The 25,404-nt window shown below is 31.9% G+C and overlaps 1 protein-coding gene across 1 annotated transcript; it reads right to left on the reverse strand.

Moving 5' to 3' along the window:
• Positions 1-2,443: 2,443 nt before the first annotated feature.
• Positions 2,444-19,830, reverse strand: LOC149531249 (transcription factor bHLH162-like). Its single transcript, XM_089808305.1, has 5 exons — positions 19,740-19,830; positions 15,100-15,163; positions 10,836-11,190; positions 10,719-10,750; positions 2,444-2,477 (listed from the first exon to the last, which is right to left on the reverse strand). Exons 1-5 carry the CDS (start codon positions 19,828-19,830, stop codon positions 2,444-2,446), a joined length of 576 nt encoding a protein of 191 aa, XP_089664431.1.
• Positions 19,831-25,404: the final 5,574 nt, after the last annotated feature.

Below are 25,404 nucleotides of genomic sequence, written 5' to 3' on the forward strand. Positions count from 1 at the left end.
CCACATGTACATTTCTTTTAACTAATGCATATCTACACATATGTAAGAATGATAACAAGCATAGTACATACATATGTTAAATGTCAGAGACAACATATTTAAAAGTAGATATTAAATGGCTTGACCAAGAATTAAAATTTTCAGCATCACTGAAAAGAGAGACAAAAACAAAATACATCCATCCCACCTTCCCCAATCACCACATTACACCCCTCCATGAGGTAGTAAACATCATACGCACAACATCAAGAAATATTAACAATATAAAAAATCTAATTCAAACATACACATCTTGATTCATTTATCATCTCAATTCGGTGGTTTATTCTACATCAGTTGCATTGAAATGTGTAGATTACATTTCTTGTGGCTATTACAAAGATTTCTATATGAACTTGATTCTGTTGTGATTACAAATATAACCAACTTTGCGTAAAAGTTCAAAAAAACCAGTACTTCATAAGTTTTAGTGTGTTAATCTAGCTACTAGTTTCCCGCTGAATGTAAGCCTTCCTTTTCTGTTTATAATTGCAGCAGTACTAACAATTCAATTGTATAACTGCATCTACATTGATAACATCATCTCCTTCTCTTATAAGTCATCTAATTTCTTCAGCAGCACACCAATTCTCGACTATTGTTCCTTATGGTTTCTACATTCAGACTGATTCTACTCTCTTCACACAGTAGGTAATCCAAATGCAGCAAAATACAAGAGCGTATGGAATTCATCATAAAGTTCAAAACTATTTTAGTTACGCAAATGTCTTAAGAGATTTGGCATACAGCGATAACAGATGAGGCTACAGTAAGAATACCAATTAAAGACCATGCAGAAATTGCAGTGTTACATCTTCTTTTTCACACTGTCGCCTAAGTTGCTTGAATAACACTAAAGTGGTTAATAACAATAAAGGTTGGAAACGCTTATGAGGAGCTAGTTATGTAGCAGATTTCCGTTAATACAGCAGTTGGAGTAATCAATTTAAAGCATAACATACAAATTACAGACTATGGAGAGATAGAAGAAAAGAATCCAGAGCAAAATCAATCATAAGAGGATTAAATACCAACCATTAAATGGAGTGCTCTATCATTTTTCTTATTTATTACTCGTAGATCAGGATTAAACAGATTCAGAGTAAATTTCCTCATCGTTCGTTTTCCAGATTTCACATCCCTTACGTGTACCTCTCAATCAGCATAATAACAATTCTACATGGAAATAAGCAAATTTAAAAGATGATTATTTTCCCCTAAACACATTACGGGTTGCATCAACAGAAGAGATATGCTACGGAAAAATAACAGTTCAACTCAATCCAATTAGTCTCTTTCCGTTTTCAACATAAGACATTTTAATATTGGCCTAGGCTAAGCACTGGTACTGTGGAAGTTCACTGTCCCCTAATAGAGAGTTAGGCGTATTCTTCATATGACTGCAGTAGAGATAACTTTAAGGAACTGTTAAAAAGTTCTGCCAAATAAGGCAAAATTACAACCGACACTTTCTTTTCTAAATTAAAATGATCAAAGACTATAGCTGACATTCCTACGATCACAGAGAATTATGCCCGGCAAGGAGAATAGATCCTTTGATTTTGTTAGAGAGAGGCAGTTCGGAAGCTAGACTTACTAATAGCTGCTGTTGAGTGCTCTGGTGAAGGACATTTCTTGCGTCTATTCCAGGGACACTTACAGTCACGATTTGCCAGTCTTTGAGTAGCTGAAAAGTTCAGAAATTCTAGCAAATAAGGATGTAATAGGAACAATATTGTGTTTGTCAAAAACAACAATATGGTGATGTAATTGTTGCCACTAAAGAATATTGAACAGAGGTTTGAATAGATGACTACACACCACACTTACACACAGGCTAAGAGCGATTTACAACTGAATGAGAGAGAAATGATATTAAAAGAAAATTGAAATATCTTGGTCAAGCATTTAAATCAACCAGATTCTTAACATTCATTTAATTTGTAAAATAACCTCGTGTTGTTTGCAGATGAAACCCTTCTCTCTATAGCTCTTCCAAGAACCCTCTCCAGCTCTTTGCTCTCCAGCCATCGATGCCCTACCTCCAGCTACGGCCATTGATATCTCCAATGCCCTTTTATTTTGTTTTTATCACATGGCAATAAAATAACTGACCTAATTTGTTCTCGGATCTCACATGTTATCATGCTATATATATATATATATATATATATATATATATATATATATATATAAAAGAAAGTAGAACACTCAAGCATACATTTTGTTAACTCTTGTCATTTATTATTATTTTTTCTTTTTTTCTAAGGTTAGGATAGAATCAAAATATAATTATATTAATTCATATCTCTTTCCATTTTGATCGTAATATTATTAAAATTAAATAAACATACTAACATTTTTTATAATTCAATTAAACTTCTACATGTCTCCTTCCAGAAGGCTAGCCCCCTACCACATTCTTGTCCCCATCGATCCTGTAACCACCAAGCAACAAGTCAGTGATCAAGATAATATGCTCAGATATAAGACATTAAATAACCTTATGATTTACATAACATGAAATCATATGAGGAATGTAATGCATCAGTTCATAACATATATTCCTCTATGTACCAATTTAATCATTAATCCTATTTGCATAAATGAAATTAAGTTCAAAACTTAAAAAATTAGCTTAATTATCCCTTAATTGTTATCAAACAAAAAGATTGACCAGTCTAACTTTGACTCTATAACCACATAAGCATCCAAATAAGCATATGGACAAAGGGGACATATTGCAAATGATGGGAAAGACAATAGTTTATGAAAATTGCAGCTTCTGAAACGGATCGTACCATTTAAAGGAAAACAAAGTAAACATTACATGGATTATTCCTATAGCATCAAACTCTCAGGCAAACTTGACTCAGGCACACTTGACTCATGAAATATGGGTAACTCAAAATGCTACATAGGTTAATTCTCATAGCAATATAAAGAACAGATTTCGAGTAATACTGAACATGCAAATGCACATGACAAACAACTGAATGACTTACAGGACGGTGCCACGCATTCATTTCTTCAATTCAGATATAGAGAGCAGTTAGTAAAAAGCTCATTTCAAGTTTTATGTAAGAAATTATTTTGAAGTTAGAAAAAACAAATAAAATTTTCACGTGTTTAATCTTTTTTACCTCTCTGCTTCCTGAAATCCACTCCCTACCATTCCGAAAGATTTCAATCCAATTAAGGTGCTGATATCAGGTGTAGAGTTGCCAATACATCTAAGTCATAAACTTTAACAGACTTCTAATAAAGTATATAAATGAAAAAGAAAGATCATCTCCGAAAAATGTAACCACTAATATATCAAAAACAAGACGGAACATGGTAAATTGCCCATTCAAAGAGCAAGATCGCGAGTGTATCAATCATCAGTGAACAGTCAGTTGAAATTTCAAGTTGTAATATACAATAAAAGGAAAAATAGAAATCAGTTGTTTTGTGCAATATTCAATATTTTAGGTGAAAGAAAGAAGTCTCATAGATTTGTAGAAATAATGCACAGCAAAAATAAAATGATAAATAATAAAATAGTATATTATAGATTATTTTATCATAAATTATAATGGATAATAGATTATTAATATAACTTATTCAGTATAAATAAAATTGTAATGATGCTCTTCATTATCACTTAATAAACAGTGTACCAATATTCTCTAATGTTTTTTAAAAACAATGCATTAATACTCCTTATTATCATTTCAAAAGTTTAAGAACACATTTGTTTTTCATATAATTATTATTTAACATGTAAAAATAACCTGATATAAACATAATCACACTTCTAACGATTCTATGGTAAAATAAAACAGTTTTATAACCACATTTCAATCCACAATTATAACACAATCGCAAACTCTCTAAAAATAACCTGTTTTATCCTCCTGCCTTTAAGATGAGAGCCGTATACTAAAAGCCTGTTCTAATCTAATATTACCTGACAAAAAAAAATAAATTTGAAACGTGTTCAAATCAGTTTAAATCTCTGATATTATTTATGAAACTTTCAGGCACATCTAGGACAAATTCAATTTCATTGTCAGCCCTAAATGTAATTTTCCTACAGCCTTTTGAAGAGCACAAATTGTTCCCAGAATTTAAAAACATCCTGTCATGAAACCAAGGCCATAATATAGTATCATGGTATGGCTCGCCGTGTTAGAAGAAACTTCTTTTCATTAGTCCTTATTGAAGTCTTGTCTTGTTTTACACTTCTTTTTGAAATGCTCAGAGCCAATTGTAGCTAGATATTATATGTATATCTATAAAGGGAGTAGAAAAGTATTTTCAAAGTCTATAAAATTAAAATAATTGGATCACAAGATATAAAAGTAAATAATTGGTTCCCAATATATAAATTAGGGTTTATCAAATTTGATAGTTTTTTAGAATGGTATATAACTTTATTCTCAATTAAGAATTGTTATATTGATATACTATGATAATAATAATTAACAATATTGTAATATTTAAATTAATATAAATGTTATTTAATTTGATTAAAATTTACATTTTTTATTTTAATTTTTTTTTAAATGATATGAAATAATTTTAATTTGGAAACTTAATGTTTTAAATTGAAGTATTTACGATGGTGATATATCTATAGTTATATAATCTTTCTTAATTTTAGATTAATATTTCTTAAAAATATAAAGTATATTTTAAAATACGTAGAAAATTATGAAATGGGTTTGGATAGTGATAATTATTATTTAGGAAGAAGGAATAAAAAACTGACAAGCTTATTTCCTTCAACAAATAAAGGAATTTATAAAATCAGTCAAACAAATACATGAAGCCATAAAAATAGAATTGTGAAAACTGAGCATGAGAAAAAGACTTAATATGTATGTGATTTCAAATGCAATTACCAAACCTTCTTATTTTCTCAAACTACCTGTAATACCCCTTTTGGTAGGAATATGAGCAAAACGAATGCAATCCAACTTCCATGAATACAAATAATTTTCTCCACTCCCCTCTCTCAAAACATACCAATTTATAAGAAGATTTATTGAGACCTTTCATATTTAAAAAAATCAAGATCAAATTAGTACAATCAACTTTAAATATATTGTTGTTTCAACACAATTCATTGTCTCTTTTCAAATTATATAAAAAATATTTGTCAGAGCCTTCATTTGAACTTTAGTATCAAACATCTTAGAAAATAAAACATAAAATAGAAAACATTATCTCATTCAACTTCACCAATATTCATAGCAAGGCTAGAGAAGAACCATTAAGACTACTTTTAAAAACTCAAGAGAAAAAGAGACCATTTACCTACTCTATGCACCAATTAAAAAAGGTTCATCTTTCAGTTTTATAAAAAATTGAGATCAAATTTTATGTGGATTTATTATATCATTGCATGTGTACCTTCTCTTCCATTATAGAATTTATGATTCTCATCACTTTTAGAATCTTTGACTAAAATTAGTAACATGCTTGAATAAAATCATGTTATGCCTTTAAGCACATATCCATCATGTTTGCATATTACACAACTATGAAGATAATATAATCTTATAAATGTTACATATTTAATGAATCTATATTTTTACTAACAATATGTAAAATTTCTTTTGCATTGTAATAATATTTCTTCTATGTTTTGGATTATGTGAAAAAAAGGTTATAGAAGACCCTTAAAATCTTGTAGATTCAAATGAGGGAAAGACCAAATCCCACTAGATAAAATGTTGCCATAGAAAGAATAGTTACCATCTACTATCCAAAAGCTTCACTTGAAAAATGTAGTGAAGAAGATAAAAAGAAACAAAGAATTAGCTATAAAAAGAAGTTAAAGAGAAGATAAGCAAAGAGAAATCTGCCCCTATGGCTTTTGAAATAAGGATTTGAGAACCCTGAATAAGAGGAGAACAAAAGGGGCACATTAAGATTTTCCTTTGGCTCCTCTCATGAGAATGAAGATTCATATTGAAGGAAGGATAATACCTCTTAGAACACTTACCTTTAATTGTATTCACCCTATCTTAAACGTTAGAAGCCACATCTTTCTAATCCATTGAATCCCACATGAATATCCTAGTACAACTAGGGTAGAGGTTTGACCCAATGACAATAGCTACAAAAAAACTAGTTGGAGACATATTAATCACCAAACTAGGTGTATTAGGATTAGACCAAGTAGAATAAACTAAGGCAAAGAAAGAGACACCAAAATAGCCGAACCTACTAGTAGACTTGCTAGTGGGATTCAATTAAACTACCAGCATAGGTACAATTTTTTTTCTAGTGGAACTAAAGCATTATTAGACTATGGAGATATCACAATAGAACTATATTAGGACCAATGTATCCCTATTAGTAGAAGAAATTAGAGGAATAAAAAGTTCAATAGTCATATAAAAACTCTAAGAAATATTAGGTGTCCCTTCCTAAATATTAAAGGAAACCTTAAGACTTTGGAGAATCCCCCTTATATCTAAGAATATTAGAATTAATTATAAGGCTAAGAATAAATTAGGAAGACTCAACCTATTGATATATGTAAAGATCTAGTATTGGAAGCCCTCCTTGAATGTTCATCTAGAAGTATCTTACACTTCCCCTTATTTCTAATAACTCCTTTATACTTCATATCCTCCTTCTGACAAGGAAGGAAAACCAAAATTTTCCTTAGATTTAAGGGTAAAAACTCACAATTTCAAACCAAATAAAGAGTAACCTCACATTATAATGGCTATTTTAAGAAATGACCAATGTGATTAAATCATTTATGCTAGTTAATTGAACTTCCCATGAGATTAATTATTCAAACTTGAAACAAATAGAAATGGGAAATAAGTTTAAGGTTATGAAAACTAGTGGTGTTAAGGAAGAAAGTAACCAAAAGGAGATTTGTACGTTAAGGAGAAAAGATATACGTTTCTTTATTTCTTGGGGAATATTGTAGAGTCTATTGAAAAGATAAAGGAGGATAATGATGATAAGGTCATTTATTTTTATGATAACTTGGAGAAAGAAAGAATTCTTTGGAAAATATTAGGAATACCATATACAAGATTATTAAGTCACTATGTGATACCATGAGCATCAAATGAAAAAGATAGAGAATTCCTAATAGGAAACAGTAATTTTACACCTAGAAGTGGACAAGGATAAGGAAAATGAGGAATTTACTATCTACAAGAAGTAGATAGTAAAATTAGAATTTTATGGTTTAACCATAAACATAATTATTTCTTCCCAGCAAAAGGAATCCTGGTATAGAATTTTAATCATATCTTGAACCTCATCAAACTTAGGAACAAAAAATCCCTTTATGAAAAGGAAAAATATGATCTATAAAGTAAGGGTTCATAATAGCTAGAAATTGATCTACAAAAATTTGATACAGAATAACTAATAAATCATAATTTTCTTCAAAATAATAAAGGCAATAAAGTCAATATCAAGTCCTTCATCTAAGGATCTATTAAATTAACCAATAGAGATTTCGAGACACGAAAGGTATCTATAGTATGCAAGGCCATGTTAGAGGAGATCTTGCCACCACTAAATGAAACTCTACATAGCCTCACAATAAATGGTAGAAAGTAGTAGGGTGGATGATCCAACAACACCCCTCTACAAGATGGTAGAAAATGATGGGCAAGATGAATTAAAAACATCGAGAATACCCTTTGATCCTTTCAGAAAAGAAGTAACTCAAAAACTAGGAAATGCTCTAGTGATAGAAGGAGAACCCTCACAAATAATTGCAAAGGAAGAGATCAAAATATATGAAGCTGATGATAGAGTAAACTTCAAGAGAAGATCTAGCTAAGGGAGAAGCTCTAGGAAGAACAACATCAAAGAGAACTACTTTAAAAATATAAGAAGAAGGTGCATTAAAAGAATCACATAATAGCCAAAATAAAAAACTAGGAGATGTCATAGAAGATGAAAGCCCGAAAACAAGTGGAAGGATCAATAGACCAATAGAAAAAAAAAAGAATCAAGAAATCTATGGCTAGAAAAGTAGATTCATAAATAGAACACACAACAACATAAGAGAAACCCTAGTAAGGGCATGAAAGTTTTCATTCTTTAAAAACTTGTTAAGCTCTTGGATATCTTGATGAGTTTCTTATCCTTCACTTTTAGTGAGTTTTCATCCAATTGGTTAGCCTAGTAAATTCCTTTTTGTTCATATCCTTGTCCACTTCTAGGTGTAAAATTACTATTTCCTATTAGGGACTCTCCATCTTTTGCATTATGGTATTCATGGTATCATTATTTGACTTGATAGCCTTGTAGATGGTGTTCCTAATATTCTCTAAAGAATTCTTTATTTCTCCAAGTTATCATAAAAATAAATGACCTTATTACTAATATCCTTCTTTATCTTTTCAATAGATTCTACAATATTTCCTAAGGAAAAAGAAACATAATCATTTCTCCTTAATGTAAAATCTCCTTTTTCTTACTTCCTTGCTTAACACCACTATTTTTCATAACCTTAACCTTACTCCCCATTTATAATTGTTTCAACTTTGAATTCTTAATCTCATTATGTCCACTTAACTAGCTTGAATATTTAATCACATTGGTCATTTCTTAAAATAGCCATTATAATGTGAGGTTACTCTTGGTTTGTTTTGAAATTGTGAGTTTTTACCCTTAAATATAACAAAAAAATTGGTTTTCCTTTCTTTTTGGAAGGAGGATATAAAGTATCTAGGAGTTAGTAGAAATAAGGGGAGGTGCAAGATTCTTTTGGATGAACATGTTTGGGGGGTTTCCTAATTTATTCTTGGCCTTAGAATTACTTACAATAGTCTCAAATATAAGGGGGATTCTCCAAATTGTTAAGATTTCCTTTAATATTTAGCAAGGGACATGAGGTGTGATTATTTTCTTTCCTTCTTGAGAAGAACTTACTACTCTTCGAATATTGTTTCCTAGTCATCCACCTCATCAGTAAAACTACTCTTAGTATTATCTGGGTCTGACACATTAATGGGAGACAAAGGAGAAGACATGCAACTTTGAATTGTTAATACCTCAAAATGTAAAGACCCTCATGCAAAAATGAATTTTTAGAAGTACTTTTCCTATTTTCCTTTTTGCTAGCCTTCACAAAAGAAAAAAGTAAAAGGGAATAATGGCCCTAGCCTAGTGTTCAAAATGATTCAAGGAAGAAAAGTAGTAATAGAAGGATATAGTAAATCATCCATCCAAATTAATCCACATGATATCAAACTTAACAAACTTAGTCCATACCACCTAAATTTGTGAGGTATCATAACTAATCTTATATACGTCACAAATTCTTCCCTCTCCTCCTTAGTCATAATTATTTTAACAACTACAACATCAATGAACTTCCCATCCCTATAAAATCTAGTTCTATCTTTCCATATCCCAGTGATTTCTTCAATAAGGTTCTCAACCACAACCAACTTCCTCCTAATGAACACGATCATTTGATCCTTCTAGTTCTTTGTAAATATTTTGGTAACTTTTAGGTACAATGTGTGTAATTTCTCTATATAGGGGTCAAGACCACTAGTGAACAAAATCTAGCAAATGGGAGCATTCCCTTTCAATTAATCATAGTTTATCATTTTCACATGTCATATGTTGTGTCCCATCTCCAAATTAGCAAAGTAGTAAGGCATTAGTAAAATTTATAGAGTGCAAAAACCAAAGAATCCAAATAAATAAGTCTCAAAGTGTGTGAGAACCTAATTCTATTATGGATAACATAGAAGGGTTTTAAAGAAATGGTGACATTAGACTTAGTCTAATTTAGAGAGAATAATAATCAATAAGAATATTAAATTCCTTTTTATAAGTTCTATTATAGCTTAACAAGACTCTAATATAATTGTCCAACCTAGCTTCTTCCTACCACTTAAGCTTTTCCTTCATCAAAACACCTTATTTTGCAAAATTATCAATCATGAATTTTTTCTCTATATGCATTTGATATATAGTATTTCAACAGAATTAATAACATCCTTAAAAAAATTTATACAAGTTTTAATGATTCTCCAAATATTATTAGAATTACCTTCCACTTTGAACTTTTTTGAAATTAAGATAATGAACAAGACAAGGTACCTCATATGAACCAATGGCTTCGGCCAAATGATTACCATAACCTATATTGTAAAACACCAGATTTGGAAAGTTATCATAGACTATATTATGAAATAATTTACTAGTAGTATAATAGTGAAGAGTAAAAGTTGCATTTTCAACTATAAAATCGTTTATTTTTTATCCTCATGAGTACAAAGAATATGTGATTAAAAATTATGAAGTGGAAAAGTTGGGAGACAGAGGAAGAAAGTCCATAAGAACATCTTCGCCATTGCATTAATACTTTTATATTCTATCTATACGGATTCAGTCTCGTCTCTATTTTCTTTCTATATACAGTGTAACTCATCACAACCTTATTCATAAGAGAAGAAAAACTCATTTATCTAAATTAGCCTAAATGTTGAAATACACAGTCTTCATCGCACTAAAATTTTGAACCAAAATCTCTAAATCGTCCCACAATCATTTTTTATCTACCGATGTCCAGTAGTGACAATACAGAAAGCAAATCCTTTGATCTTAGAATTCTGATTGAACACACTAACATTCTGCCTATTGCTTACCCAATTGAACACACTAACATATTGCCTATTGCTTACCCATCCTGATTAGAATTGCTATGATCTGCTACCTGTGGATTTAGAATGAAATGCTTTCAGACTTTTGAAATAAGTTGAGATTACATACTCAAATGGTTTTATTTGTTGGGAAAATACCTTGGCGTGTATGGTATGGAAGACTTTTTCATCTGACACAGACGAAACAGCACTGACCACTTCAACTCTACAATCTTCCAGCAACAGGAGAACATCAGACAAGGCAATCTGATACTGGATCGAGTTTATATATACCTGAAATGCAGCTGAACCAAAAGATTTTATTATAACTGATGGGAAACCCTCATCTGATTCTTGGAATTGCACAGCCTTCGATATTTCAACGCTATTAGACAAAGCTGCATTAACCTTGTTCTTCTCTCTTTCCTTTTTCAGATCTTTGATCTGTCGCTGCAGATAACGGACGTAATCCAAAGCGTTTCGGTATGCTTTCTCTTGTTGAGATGGGAAGGAACTGAAATTCCACAAGGTGAAATCCTTGTTTGGGTGGAAGGTCAATCATGGTATGTCATGGTATGTAGGGCTGCCAAAAGGATAAAGTCACTGGCAAGATCTGAGACGGCAAATAAAAAGGGATTAAAGATTAGGGTTCGTCGATTTTCGTCAGAGATATATTAGTAGATTAATCAAACTCGGGATTGCGAAATCTCTACAACCTGATATTATTATAAACTAAGTGGATTCAGATCTTCAAAACTAATTAGAGAACAAGATCTAAATCAACTTAGATCTTTATGGACTGGTATAATTTAGGGCAAAATACTTCAATAACTGAGTATGTCAGAGATCCGTGTCTGCTACCTATCTTGGTCAATGATAAATAGTACGCCATGAAATAGGAAATGTTTCATGTATGGCTATTGCACTGCATGAATGAGTGTTGTAAATGGATTGATCAGTCATTTATCTATATTTTAAAAGCATCTTATGATTACACAGGATTTCCAGCATGGAATCTTATCTTTTCGCATTTCCTATTTTTTCATTTTATACTATGTTCGTTAGGATTCTATTCAACAAGGGAAGTTCACAATGACAGCATTTAAATGATTGTTATTCACGTTGCAAAATTGTTGATTTTTTATATAAGGCCAGCGCATTTGCTGTTTTGCTCGAATCATTATCTGAAATGTTCTTAATTAAACAATAGGTTATATAACGCCCACCCTACTTTACAAATTGCAACCGTCAGAGGCAATGGCAGAAATAATCTATTATAATAAAATCTATAATAATAAATGGATGACAATTTCTCAATGGTAAAAAACCAATTTGACATATTGAGGTTTGTTCAAGCTAAGATTGTTCTTTAAAGAACAAAACTAGAAGAATTGATTTTACAAAGCCAATCTAAGATTTCATATCATTTAAGATGGCTACCTGAATAATATATTATTAAAGAAAAAAATTATAATAGTAAATAACTTAATTTCTATTTAAAGAAAAAATTGTATGAAAAATACCTATTAGACATTGTAATTAAATATAAGCTAATTAAAAATTTTAAGATTATAAACTTTAAAACATTGATGAGTCATAATTGGTACAATGTATTATCAGTTTTGGAAAGTAAAGATTGTTGTTCTATATGAGATCAAAAAGGATGGCCAAAAGAGAAAAATGAATTTGAAGGAATTTGAATTAGAAGAGGGAATGTCCTCTAAAATTAAGAAGCATAAAGTATTTAAAGAAAGAAACTCCTTCTCTGTATTAATTGTAAACTGATTGTTGGAAGAATGTAAGGAGGGGTATGCTAGGATTTTTTTCCTTCAGTGTGCACACCTAAATAGAGATAAAAGTTGATGAACGGTTCTCCCCTTAATACCATAAATTATAACAAAAAACAAAGAAACAACAACAAATGCGAGAACAAAATATGGAATTCTTATTTGCACCACAAATATGTAATTACAGAATTCACAAGTACCATATCCTAACCCACATGGGCACCTTCATTACAATATTCTGCAAGACAAGCTATGAACTATCACCCAGAGCTATCCTAGACAATGTTCGGGTCTTTCTTAATTAAGAAGCATAAAGTATTTAAAGAAAGAAATTCCTTCTCTATATTAATTGTAAAATGATTGCTGGAAGAATGTAAGGAGGGGTATGCTAGGATTTTTTTTCCTTTAGTGTGCACAGCTAAATAGAGATAAAAATTGATGAATGGTTCTCCCCTTAATAACATAAATCATAACAGAAAACAAAGAAACAACAAAAAATGTGAGAACAAAATATGGAATTCTTATTTGTGCCACAAATATGGAATTACAGAATTCACAAGTACAATATGTTAACCCATACGAGCACCTTCATTACAATAATCTACAAGACAAGCTACGAACTATCTCCTAGAGCTATCTTAGACAATGTTTAGGTCTTTCTTAAATAAGCAATTTTATACCGCCCAGGAAGGTTCTAGACAATGAAACTTAATTCCTAGGGCCGAAAGACCCTAACAATAGATATAGAGTTGGGTAAATACATCTTAGACAAATTATTTTAGAAATTTTAGTAGCCCAACTTCCAAAGGCCATAACTCTCAAACCGTTACTCTAACTAACTATTATAACCACTTTTCAAAAACACCAACTCCTAATATATAGTCTTAAAACAACGCAAATGCCCTTCCATCATATTTTTGGACCTCATCCGGGCATTCTAAGGCCTTCAATGGTGAGCCTAAATATTTTTTCTGCAAATTTTTCTATAGAAAATCTACAATAACTTCTCCAATACTTAAGTTAGAGAAATGAGATTTTTATGGTAAGGTTATAACCCTAAAATAAACTTTTATGTAGAAAATGAGAAAATTCTGAGATCGTATGACAAACTTACTATAAATAGCAATCTCCCATAAATAGTAACCACCTTGTTTACTAGTCTTTATTAAAATAGAAAAAGACTGAAAAGAAAATATTTTTTGGTGATACAAGATTTCTCTTACATCTAGGATGCTCCCGCATTAGACACTTGGAGTAATTTTAGAAGTGACTCCATCATGTCTTAGGTGTTCAGAGGAAAACCAAGTTGGTTAACCTCTTCCCTTGCTAGCTATGATGAATCCTCTATTGGCCTGCCTTTCTATTTGACTAAGTATTTCACATAAGTTTTGTTTTTTCTTCTACTTTTTCCATCATGACTATCCAGTATCTCTTCAATCTCCTTTGTAGCTAAACTAGCTATTAGAATGCTCCACTGCACTTCTGTATTTTCATCTCTGTCACCTCCTTCATAATACTCTGTCAAATTTAAAATGTTAAATACTAGTGAAATATATATTTTAGCAGGCAACTCCACTTCACAATCATTTCTAGAATCGTGCCTTTTTACTATTTTGCACAGTCCAAACTTTTTCATGTTTAGCTTATTATATATACCCACTGGAAAATGCTCCTTTTTCAACTGAGCTATGATTTCATCTCCAACTTGAAATTCTTTATACCTCCTTTTCACATTTGTCTTAACCTTATATTGTCTATTTATATTTATAATGTGCTTTCTCACCTCTTCATAGATTTTCTTCAAATGTTTAGCAAATTCTCATGCTTGAACACTACTTATCTTTCCTTTATCCAACTGCTACAATTCAGAAGCATTTCTAGGACTACTCTCATATACAATCTAGAATGGTGATTTATTAGTACTCTTATTGAGAGAATTATTATATGCAAATTCCAACTATGGTAAAATTATATTTGATTCTTTTAGCTTGTCTCCAACCAAACATCTTAACAAATTTTTCAAACTATGAGTCACAACTTCTATCTATCCATCAGTCTATGGATGATATGATGAGCTAAAATTCAACTCTATCTTTAATTTCTTCCATAATGTATGCTAGAAATACCCAACAAATTTATTATGTCAATCTAAAACTATACTCTTTGGCAAACCATGTAGTCTTACCACTTCTATGAAAAACAATTCTGCCACATGAACAACATTACTAGTCTTCTTGCAAGGAATAAAATGTGTCATCCTTGAAAACCTATCAACCACCACTAAAATAGAATCATGCCCATGTTTCATCCTCGGTAATCCAAGAACAAAATCTATGCTGACATCCTACCACAGCTTCTTCGGTATAGGTAATGGTTCATACAATCCTATATTTTACTTAACTCCTTTCACCATCTAACATACTCTACAATTTTGTACAAAAATTTTCAAATCTTACTGCAACTGTGGCCAATAATAATTCTCAGCAACAAAAGCTATGGTTTTATCACTACCAAAGTGTCTAGCCAATCCTCCACTATGCTTCACCTTGATAAGATTCTCCCTCATTGAACTTCTTAGAATTCACAACTAGCTTCCTTTGAACAACATACTATTCTAGATCATGAAATCTAAATACTTTGTCCCATCAAGTGTAGCAGGTTCTGTATAAGCCTTCCATGCTTCACCAAAATCAGGATCACCTAGATACAAAATACCAAGTTCTTTTAACCCAACCACCTCTATATGCATTTGTATTAACAAAAGTTGTCTTCTACTAAGAGCATCTACAACTCTATTAGACTTTCTAATCTTTCATTTCAAAACAAATGTATAACTCTGCAAAATCTCAACCCACTTCAAATGCCTTTGGTTCAATTTTCCTTGACTATTCAAATATTGGAAAGCTTGATGATTAGTATACAAAAAAAACTCTATAGAAAAAAGATAGTGTCTCCACTTATTCAATGCTTTAACTATAACATAAAATTCCTAAACATAAATAGAATATTTTATCTTTGCATCATTCAACTTCTCACTAAAATAAATAACAGGTCTACCTTCTTGGCTCCCAATAGCTCCTATTGTAGCACCACTAGCATCACAATCTACTTGAAACACCTTGTTAAAATCTAGAAGTGCTAAAATAGGTTTCTTAGTAACTTTCTATTTCAACAAATTAAAATTCTTATTTGTTCCTATAGTCCACTTAAACTCTTTCCTATCCCCTCTCATTGTTTCAGTCAAGGATCCACAAATACTACTAAAACCTTTTATGATTTTTAAAAAAAAACTAGCTATTCCATCAAAAGATCTTACCTCTTTCACACTCCTTGGAGTAGGCCATTCAAGGAAAACCTTCACCTTTTTTGGGTCCATTTCTAGATTTTTTGCTGAGACTACAAATCTCAAGTATAGAAACTACTTTTTTACAAAATTACACTTCTTCAGGTTTATCAACAACTTTTCTTCCCTCAACTTATCAAACATCTTGCAATTATGAATTGAATGCTCCTTCATCTAGGTAAACAATGACAAACTTACCTAGAAATTCCTTCAGTAGCTCATTCCTAAGCTGCATGAAAGTGCTCAATGCATTAGTTAGCTCAAAAGACATGACTAACCACTTGTGTAGTCCTTCTTTGGTCTTGAATGCAGTCTTCCACTTATCACATTCTCTGATATGAATCTAATGGTACCCCCTCTTCAAATCTATCTTTGTGAAATACTCATCTCCACTCAAACAATCTATAATATCATCCATCCTTGGCAATGGAAATCTGTACTTGATTATGAGCTTGTTGATAGTGCAAGAATTTGTGCACATCCTCCATTTTCCATTCTTATTTGGTGCTAATACTACTGGTACACCACATGGACTCAAACTCTCTCAAATCAACCCCTTCTAAAACAACTCATGAACTTGTCTGATCAACTCTTCACCTTTTGTTGGTGTCATTCTATGCACTATCTGGTTTGGAAAATTGGCTCCTAGAACCAAATCCATTAGGTATATTATCTAATACAATATTAGAAAACTTTCCCAACATATCTACAACTTCCGCAAGTATCTCCTCTACTTCTTGTTTACTATGTTTTGGAATTATAGAAAAACACATATGCTCATACTTCATACCTTTGAGAAACTCTTTTCCATCAACAAAACGTATTCTGGCAGTACTACATACCTTTTCTTCTTTATCCTTCAACAACTTCAACTTATGCCTCACTCCATCCTTGGTCAAAGTGTAGGTATTAGCTCACCCATTGTGTACAACATGCCTGTCAAACTATCATGGCCTACCTAGCAACATATGACATATGTCCATAGGTATGATATCACATAGCATCTCATCCTTGTAGCTTCCAATCTTGAACTTATTTGAGTGTTGCCCATTGATCATGACCTTGTGGCCATCTTGCACCCAAGCAATATGGTATGGATGTGTGTGTTTCTATATTTTTAGGTTTAACTTGGTGACCATCATTTTTGAACTAAATTGTCAGTACTTCTACCATCAATGGTCACATCACAACACTTATCTTCACATCTACACCTTGTATAAAACAAAATCCTTTTTTGGTTAGGTTCATACTCACCACTCAACAAGAATCTTCTGTTAACTAGGACTTCTCCTCTTTCAACATCTTTATAATGTGAGGTTTTGGCATCTCTATCGACATGTGCAACTCTAGCCTAGCCTTTTTTTCTTTGATCTATCCTTCCTTGACAATGGGTACATTCAAATGCTCTATTCCCTTCTTCTCCACAGTGAAAAAATTTCCCACTAAAGCCTCCTCTTCCAAATTCTTTTCCTTTTCCTCTTCCTCTCTAATCTCTATTTTTTTTATCATGGAAGTGATTGGAATTGTTTCTCTATTGGTTCTAACTGCTACTCCCATCCTTATCCTTTTTCTTCTAATCATCATTATGACCACCATAAGACCATCCGCTAGATCTTCCACCTTGACGTCTTTCATTATTCTTATTTTCAATCTTCTTGCTCAGTTTTCTGTCAACTCTTAGGGAAAGATAGCATGCCTCCTCAATACTATTCATTCAAACTAGACTCTACTTGTCTTGAATACTTGGCCTTAACCCATTAAGATAAAGGGCCACTTTCTCCTTATCAACTTCTACATGGCTGGTTCTAATAAGAACTTGGTACAACTCTTCGATATACTCTTGAATAGATTTTCTTGCTTGCTTCAAACCTTGCATCTTCTTTAATTGATCAAGCTCATCATGACAATTAATTGTTGCTTCAATTTATATATTATCTGCTCCTCTAGGTCAAGATTTCCTAAAAAAGTGGGAACTTCAAAGTTAGGTCTTTTTCCAATCTTGGAGATGGCCCTAAAAATCCTTTCTTCATTTGGGTTTAGAACTACTTTTACTTCAAAATTTTCTTCTACTTCATCCCCATCCTCACTGTCATCTCTTACAAGAAGATTTATTCCTTTGTGCATTTGTTCTTCTAATGATTTTATTTGTCTTTGGAGGGCCCTAAAATTCTAAGGTGTAACACCTACAACTCTTCTAGCACATTGTCTTCATGAAGGCATTTTCATGCTTCCATTGAAACCCTAGTACAAATAGCCTCACAAAATGCGGGAACTTAAAACTTAGGTATTTTTCCAATCTTGGAGATGGCCCTAAAAAGTCTTTTTTCATCTAGGTTTAGAACTACCTATGTTTTGGCATTTTCTTCTACTTTGTCCTTATCCTTTCTTTCATCTCTTACAGGAAGAATTATTCCTTTATGCATTTGTTTTTCTAATGCTTTCACTTGTCTTTGGAGGGCTCTAAAACCCTCAAGTGTAACATCTACAATTGTTCTACCATGCTCTCTTTATGGAGGCATTTTCATGCTTCTATTCAAATCCTAGTGCAAATTGCCTCACAATCAGTGATCTATCTACACACTCAGCCCAAACCATGGTCTTGATGTAAATTGCCTTATAGTTGACGATCTGTTCACACACTCAAGAACTCTAGCTTTGATATCACTTGATGAAGGGTGTTTCCCTTAATACCACAAACCATAATAGAAAACAGAGAAACAACAAAAAATGTAAGAACAAAAAATGGAATTTTTATTTGCACTACAAATGTATAATTACATAATTCACAAGTGTAATATGCAAACCCACATGGGCCTGTTCATTACAATAATCTGCAAGACAAGTTTTGAACTATCACCCAGAGTTGTCCTACACAATGTTCGGGCCTTTCTTAAATAAGCAACTTTATGCCACCCACTATAGACCCTAACAATACATGTAGTGTTAGGTAAATACATGTCTGACAAATTATTTTAGAAATTTTAGCAGTCAAACTTCCAAAGGCCATAACTCTTGAACTACATTGCTCCGATTAGCTATTATAATCACTTTTTAGAAATGACAAGTCTTGATTTGTAGGCTTGAAACAATGCAAGCACCCATCCATTGAGTTTTTAGACCTCATTCAAGCACTCTAAGGCCTCCAATTGTGAGCCTGAAGATTTTTCTACAAACTGTTCCACCCAAAATCTGCACTAACTTCTTCTATAATTAAGCTAGAGCAATGAGATTTTAATGGTAGGCTTATAACTCTAAAATGAACCTTGATGTATAAAATGAGAATATTCTAAGCTTGTATGAAAAACTTACTATAAATAGCAACCTACCATAAATAGTAACCACCCTATCTACTAGACCTTATTAAAATATAGAAGACTCAAAAGAAAATATTTTTGGCTAATGGAAGATTGCTCTTACACCTAGGATGCTCTTGCATCAAAAATTGTAGAAATCCATTTCAAGGATTAAAATAAGATAAAGGCTTTTAAACTATTTGCCCATAAAAAATAAATCAAAGTTTTTTAAAAATGGACGAAAAATGTTGGTTAGAACTTAAGTTACATATTAAGAAAAATTTTCAAAGTTTTTGAAGTAGTTGATAGTAGGCGAAAAGATGGGGGGTTGACCCTAAAGTACAAAAAGGCTAGGAACTAACTAGAGGTTACCTCCCATAAGTCTAACTTGTACCAACTTTAAACATAAAAAACCAAAAAATTAAAGAGTTGAATTTTCATTAACCACAATCCTTAAACCACTATGCATAAGAAACTAAATAATAAACCAACAACAATTAAAAACATTACTAGTATTGGTCCACTTAATTGACATAGTCCATAAAACCTAGTGGGGTGTAAAGTTCAGAGACATAATAAAAAAAATAGAAATAAACACAATAGAAACTAGGCTATATTCCCTCTTCCTTCTCCTCATTACCATTCTTCTTCTCCTTAGAATCGTCTGCCATTGCATCCTCCTCCTCCACTTTCACTAGTCTTTCCAAGATGGTTTTCAGCCAATCCTCCATTAAGAACCCATAAATGCATCGGGTTGTCTCAATAGTCTTTCATAGGTCTTGTTCATCTTTGTTAGCATGTTCCTCTAAGTTAAGAGTATTTGTAAAATTATTATTATAAATAAAGAAATAATAATTAGATTATATATGATAAGAAGTTCATATAACTAGAATGTGTACGATTTTTTAAAAGGATACATATGAAAATAAATCAAATGTAATATAATATTAAATATTTTAAATTCAAATATTTCTATGTTATCTTCATTTTTTATAACTAAGTGGGAGAATTTGTATTAATTGTAAAATGAAATCTCTAGTGATCCTATTAATAGCTTAAACAAAGAAAATATAAAGAGATTGTTTCTCCCTACCTTTGAGATGTCTCTAAAACTAATTTTTTCAAAGAACCTTGTGTAAGAAAAATGTAGAGAATAAAATAACTGGGGTTATCTCTTAATGGTTGTCACATGAGGAAGAAAATCTATCTTTGAATCCCTCTGTAGAAAGGGAGCTTGCATCCTCTTGGTTAGCTTCTTATTCCTCTTCATCCTTCGCCTCTTTGTCTTCATTAGCCTTAAACTTCCTCTAAAGCCTCTATCTCTTAACCTTCTCTATCTCCTCATTATTAAACTTTTATCCAAAATCATTAACCCCACCCCACATTCTCTCATCATTATTCCCTTGAGTCTAATCAACTACTTTATTCTCTACCTTAACCATGACCTCCAACTAGTACTAGTGCCTTGTCCTTTAGGTCACACTAAATCACTTTAATTCTATGATCCACCTCCTTGATCTCATTTTATCAGGCATAGGCCTATCCTTTTTCTACTTTTGTGTATTGGCATGCATGCATTTACAAGGGAATAAGGTTTTTCTTAGCAAGTTGAGAACCCCAAGATCAATCACAAGCATTGAGGCATTATCTTATTCAATACTCTTCATTAGTCTATTTAGTATTTCTATAGTAGCTTCCATAATACAAGTTAGACAATTGGTCATGACAGATTTGATAATATTGTCAATTCACCTTTTAACTCCTCGACCACAATGTTAATATTTCTCTTCACCTCATCTCCCTCTTTAACTTTAGCCTCAAGGGCTTTGCAATTTTAATTGAGGGACTTGAAAAAATTGAAAGACATATTCTCAAGCATAAAATTATACAAGGAGATGGATTTTTTTATTTTGAAGCACACAAAGTTGTGGATCAATACTAACATCCCTAATGTCCTCCTCTAAGAGTTTGGCATTGACTTCTTTGGGATTCACATTCTTCTATTCTTCTTAACCCCTATCTATTTATCCTTCATAATCTAACTAGGATTCCTTGGTTAATTTATAAGTCAAGACCTAGGGAGACATTTGGATATCACAATTGAAAGAATAATCATAATCCAAATGATGTACAACCTTTAACACATGAAATATATTTGAAAATAAGATCAATAAGTAAGCTCATTTCAAGTTTGATGAGGAAGAATTGATCTACTAGTTTCATATGGAAAGAAATTTCTTATGCATTCTACCATAACTACCTTCCATTTCATTACATTGAATCTTACAGCACAAATACATACTATACCATCTAAATTTATTCATTCCCTTTAGGTGTCTATTCTTCACAACAATAAATGAAGATTTCATTTTTACAATTCAAGACACAAACGACCAAAATAGAAACATCATATTCTTACAATGCAATGCACAATAACATGGAGAGGTGTTTCATCCCTTCAAATATGTTACAAGGTTACACATATCCTCCTTGCTACTATGAGTTAATTCATTAAAACCACATTAATGAGGTGGAGAGAGATTCTCCAATATATATACAATGTAAAAAGACAAAGTTTTCTCCTTCAAGAAACAGCTACAAGATGACCATTTCAAGCTTGTTTCCTTTGATTCTATGAGCTCAAAAATATATAAGTGCATCACAAAGAAAACAACATGAACCATGGGTACTCTCCACCCAACCATAGGCCTCCAAAGAGAATACCCCCACAATAGGGGAACAATGCTCAAACCAAGTTTCATTCCAATCATACAATGCATATACATCACATTACAACACTCGAGCACTTCCATCTCAAGGGTATTTCACAATGGTTCACCAATGGAACCTTGAACATAGGGAGAAGGTGTACTTTCAAATAGGAGACTTTCCATATCAACCATATCTAAAATAAGCAATTTGCATGCCCTTTCGGGGCTTTCACAAAATCCTCCAAAACATACTATCATCAACTATAAATTCCTTGAAGCCCATACTCCATAAACTTTCTTTCTACAAGATCTTTCCCTTATCACCCCCAAAGTAAGATATGAATGAATATGGCATACAATGGAGCCCATACTCCAAGTTTCTTAACTATATTTTAGGCCCATCTAACCCCTTTATCCTAGACTTCTCTTTCCTTCCAAAAGGGTGAGTGAAGCCCTCACACCCATAACAACACTCATGCACAAAATCATGAAGAAATAAAAAGCAAGAGAACAATAAAAAAATCCAAACTTCATGCTCATCATAACACAACACTACATGATACAAGATGATACTACACATTTTCCTTACAATGGCATTCTCACTACCTACATTCTCATGAATGCAATACCAAGATTTAACTTCAAAATGGAATAAATTAACTACATGGAAAGAAACAACAACCTTGAATTCCTTTGTAAAATCAAAATGAAAGGTTTTAGAAGATCTCTATCCAAGCTTCTAAAACCTAAGTGTCTCTAAAGTTAGAGAGTGGGTAGACACCCCCTAATTGATCCCAAGTCCTCTATAAAGAATCCCAAACCCTCACTATCTAAAATTTGTCATAATAGAAAGCTTCCTTTACTTACACCATTGTCTTTTTCTAAAAAATATGTAGCCTTGAACAACTAAAAAGGTTGTGGAAGGAGTCATGTGACACTCCTAATTTCGAATTACTTTGATAGTGACTTGTTTGGAGGGTTCCCAAAGTCATCTAGGCCTAGTAAAGGTTAAATTTAGACCCCCAACCCATACTACTGTCATGTGGGCACTTATTTTTCACCATGGTAACCCCCTAGGACCACTTTTTGATCCCCAAAAGTTAATGGAAAGTTGAAATTGGAACTTCAAATGGGTAGGGACTTATTTTAACATCTTCCAATATGAGGTCAACTTGGGTACTCTGTCAGGGTTATGTTTAGGTTAGGTTACTCCACCCAAAACCCTAAATGCCAAATCATCTCTATGTGGGCAACACAAGTGTCAAGTGACACAAAAACAACACATTTAATTTAAAGTGACTTGTATCCAATAATACATGAATTCAACTATTCCACACATGACATTCACATTATAAAATAAAACACATTACAATGAGGTTTGAATCCTTTCCACTAATTCAACTTTGACTATGTCATGTTCATATGGGCTTGAGCCTTCGTTCCCCATTAAATCCCATGGTTAAATTATTGCACACTAAACTTGAGCAACAGTAATCCAAGAAAATCATATAAAACTACATGTGTATAAATACATGAAAATTTTAACATTTCAAAATCAGCATATTCAAATCTCCATCATTACCCTTTCTTTTCGAATCAGTTTTATATAAAAATGCATTAAAATATTAAAATATTAAAATCTGCATATTAACATTAATCTTTCCCTATCATGATCAAATAAATATTTTGAATCACATTATATTCCATAGGTCTCAACTTATCAATGCAATGCAATTCGTGAATAGGATCCTTAGCAATACAATAACTAATATATATATACACACACACACATCAATCTCAATAAGATCTCAGGTTCATTATTAATAAGGAAAATACCAATCATGACACACTTAGATCTCAGACCTTCTTACCAACGTTCTATCATAAGATGTAAGGTAGCAATCTATAACTCACATTATATACACAAGAAACAAAGACATGACATCTCACTTTCTTACACTTCCTATTTCTAACCATATTCATTTTTTTAAAGAATTATAATAGGTTACTGGGGAAGGGCCTTACATATGCAACTAATTAGGACTTGTTTCCTAAGGGGATGAGATTATGACTTGTAACTAATTATATATTAAATTTACTCTTTCATTTGATTGGTAAAGTTTAAATTGTGATTTATAACTAATTATAGAATTTAGGAACTTGTATGCAACTAATTAGGACATGTGCCTTGGGGGAAGAAATTAAAACACTTGTCTTAAGGGGATGAAATTAGGACTAGACTTTAATCATATCTAAATATCACTTGCATTATTAGCAATTAGGAATTATGTAACTAATTAAGAATTATGTAAATTTAATTACCTAACCATAACTCTAACCAATTTCATAAACCAATATAATGTAACATAATATAACACATAAAAGACCATGTAATCTAACATAATAGAACATTATCCAACATAATCTAACATGTAAATGAACATAGTCTAACATAATCCAACAAAATCTAGTATATAAAAACATAGTATATATGTATGCCAATCAGAAAATGTGTATAATTTGGATGAAAGTCTAGATCAAATTATCTCTTTGGATGAAAGTCTAGATAAAATAATATATATATATATATAATTATAGATCATCAAGTATAGGACTATCATCATGATGTCCCCTCGTGATGTGGTCTGAAGACTGACTATCAAGATGCTCACTAGGATGTGTTGACCCCTATATATATTCAAGAGAAAGTTAAATCAATGTACATAATTTTATATTTAACTAAATCTCTTTTAGATTTACAAATTGTGTGTAATTTATATATTAAAATTAAAATTCACATGTGTCTAATTCAAAAAAATTAAAACTACCATATCCACTAATGACATCATCGAATGAGTCTCGATGACATACAGGAACTGGCATCAAAGATAGAGTAAAAAGAGGAATTTTCCCCTACAATACATACATACATGTGTGAAATAAATAAAATCAAAATATGTAAATTTAATTACAAAGGCATGATATATATACGTGCATAAATTATTAGTTGAACAAATGTTTGAAATTGAAATTTTAACATGAATGTAAAAGACTATAGATTTACTTATCTAGATGTTGACATATGATAATACTTAGTCTGCCTAACATCGATCATGTCCACCAATATATCTAGTTTTTTTGGGCCTCATCTAGGTCCATTGTTGCATCTATGCTAGCATGACTAGTGGCTAGCATACATTCTAATAATGATAACCCAAGTACATTGACTAGATGAGATGGCATAGAAGTAGAATTTTCATATTGCAACAAGTCCATCCATCCTTTGGTCGACAAGCTAAAATCAACATCATCAAGGCTTACATCTAAACTTTGACCATTCCTTGCACTAGTTGAAGGGTCTGTACTACTATTTATATGTCCCTATACAACAAAAGAGTGATCAATAGATGGATCATGATGTATACTACCATAATGACCACTACTTGATTGATGAGAGGAATGTGTCTGAGGATGTGTCCCAATACCACTATGGACATGATGTTGAACATATGATATGGGTATGCCAAGATGCTCTAATATGAATTTATATGAATATAATAGATCCTCAACAAGATTACTCATAGTATCTTGTGC

Source organism: Cupressus sempervirens, chromosome 11 (assembly GCF_028749045.1).
Source record: "Cupressus sempervirens isolate cs-2001-9-10 chromosome 11, ASM2874904v1, whole genome shotgun sequence".
NCBI lineage: Eukaryota > Viridiplantae > Streptophyta > Pinopsida > Cupressales > Cupressaceae > Cupressus > Cupressus sempervirens.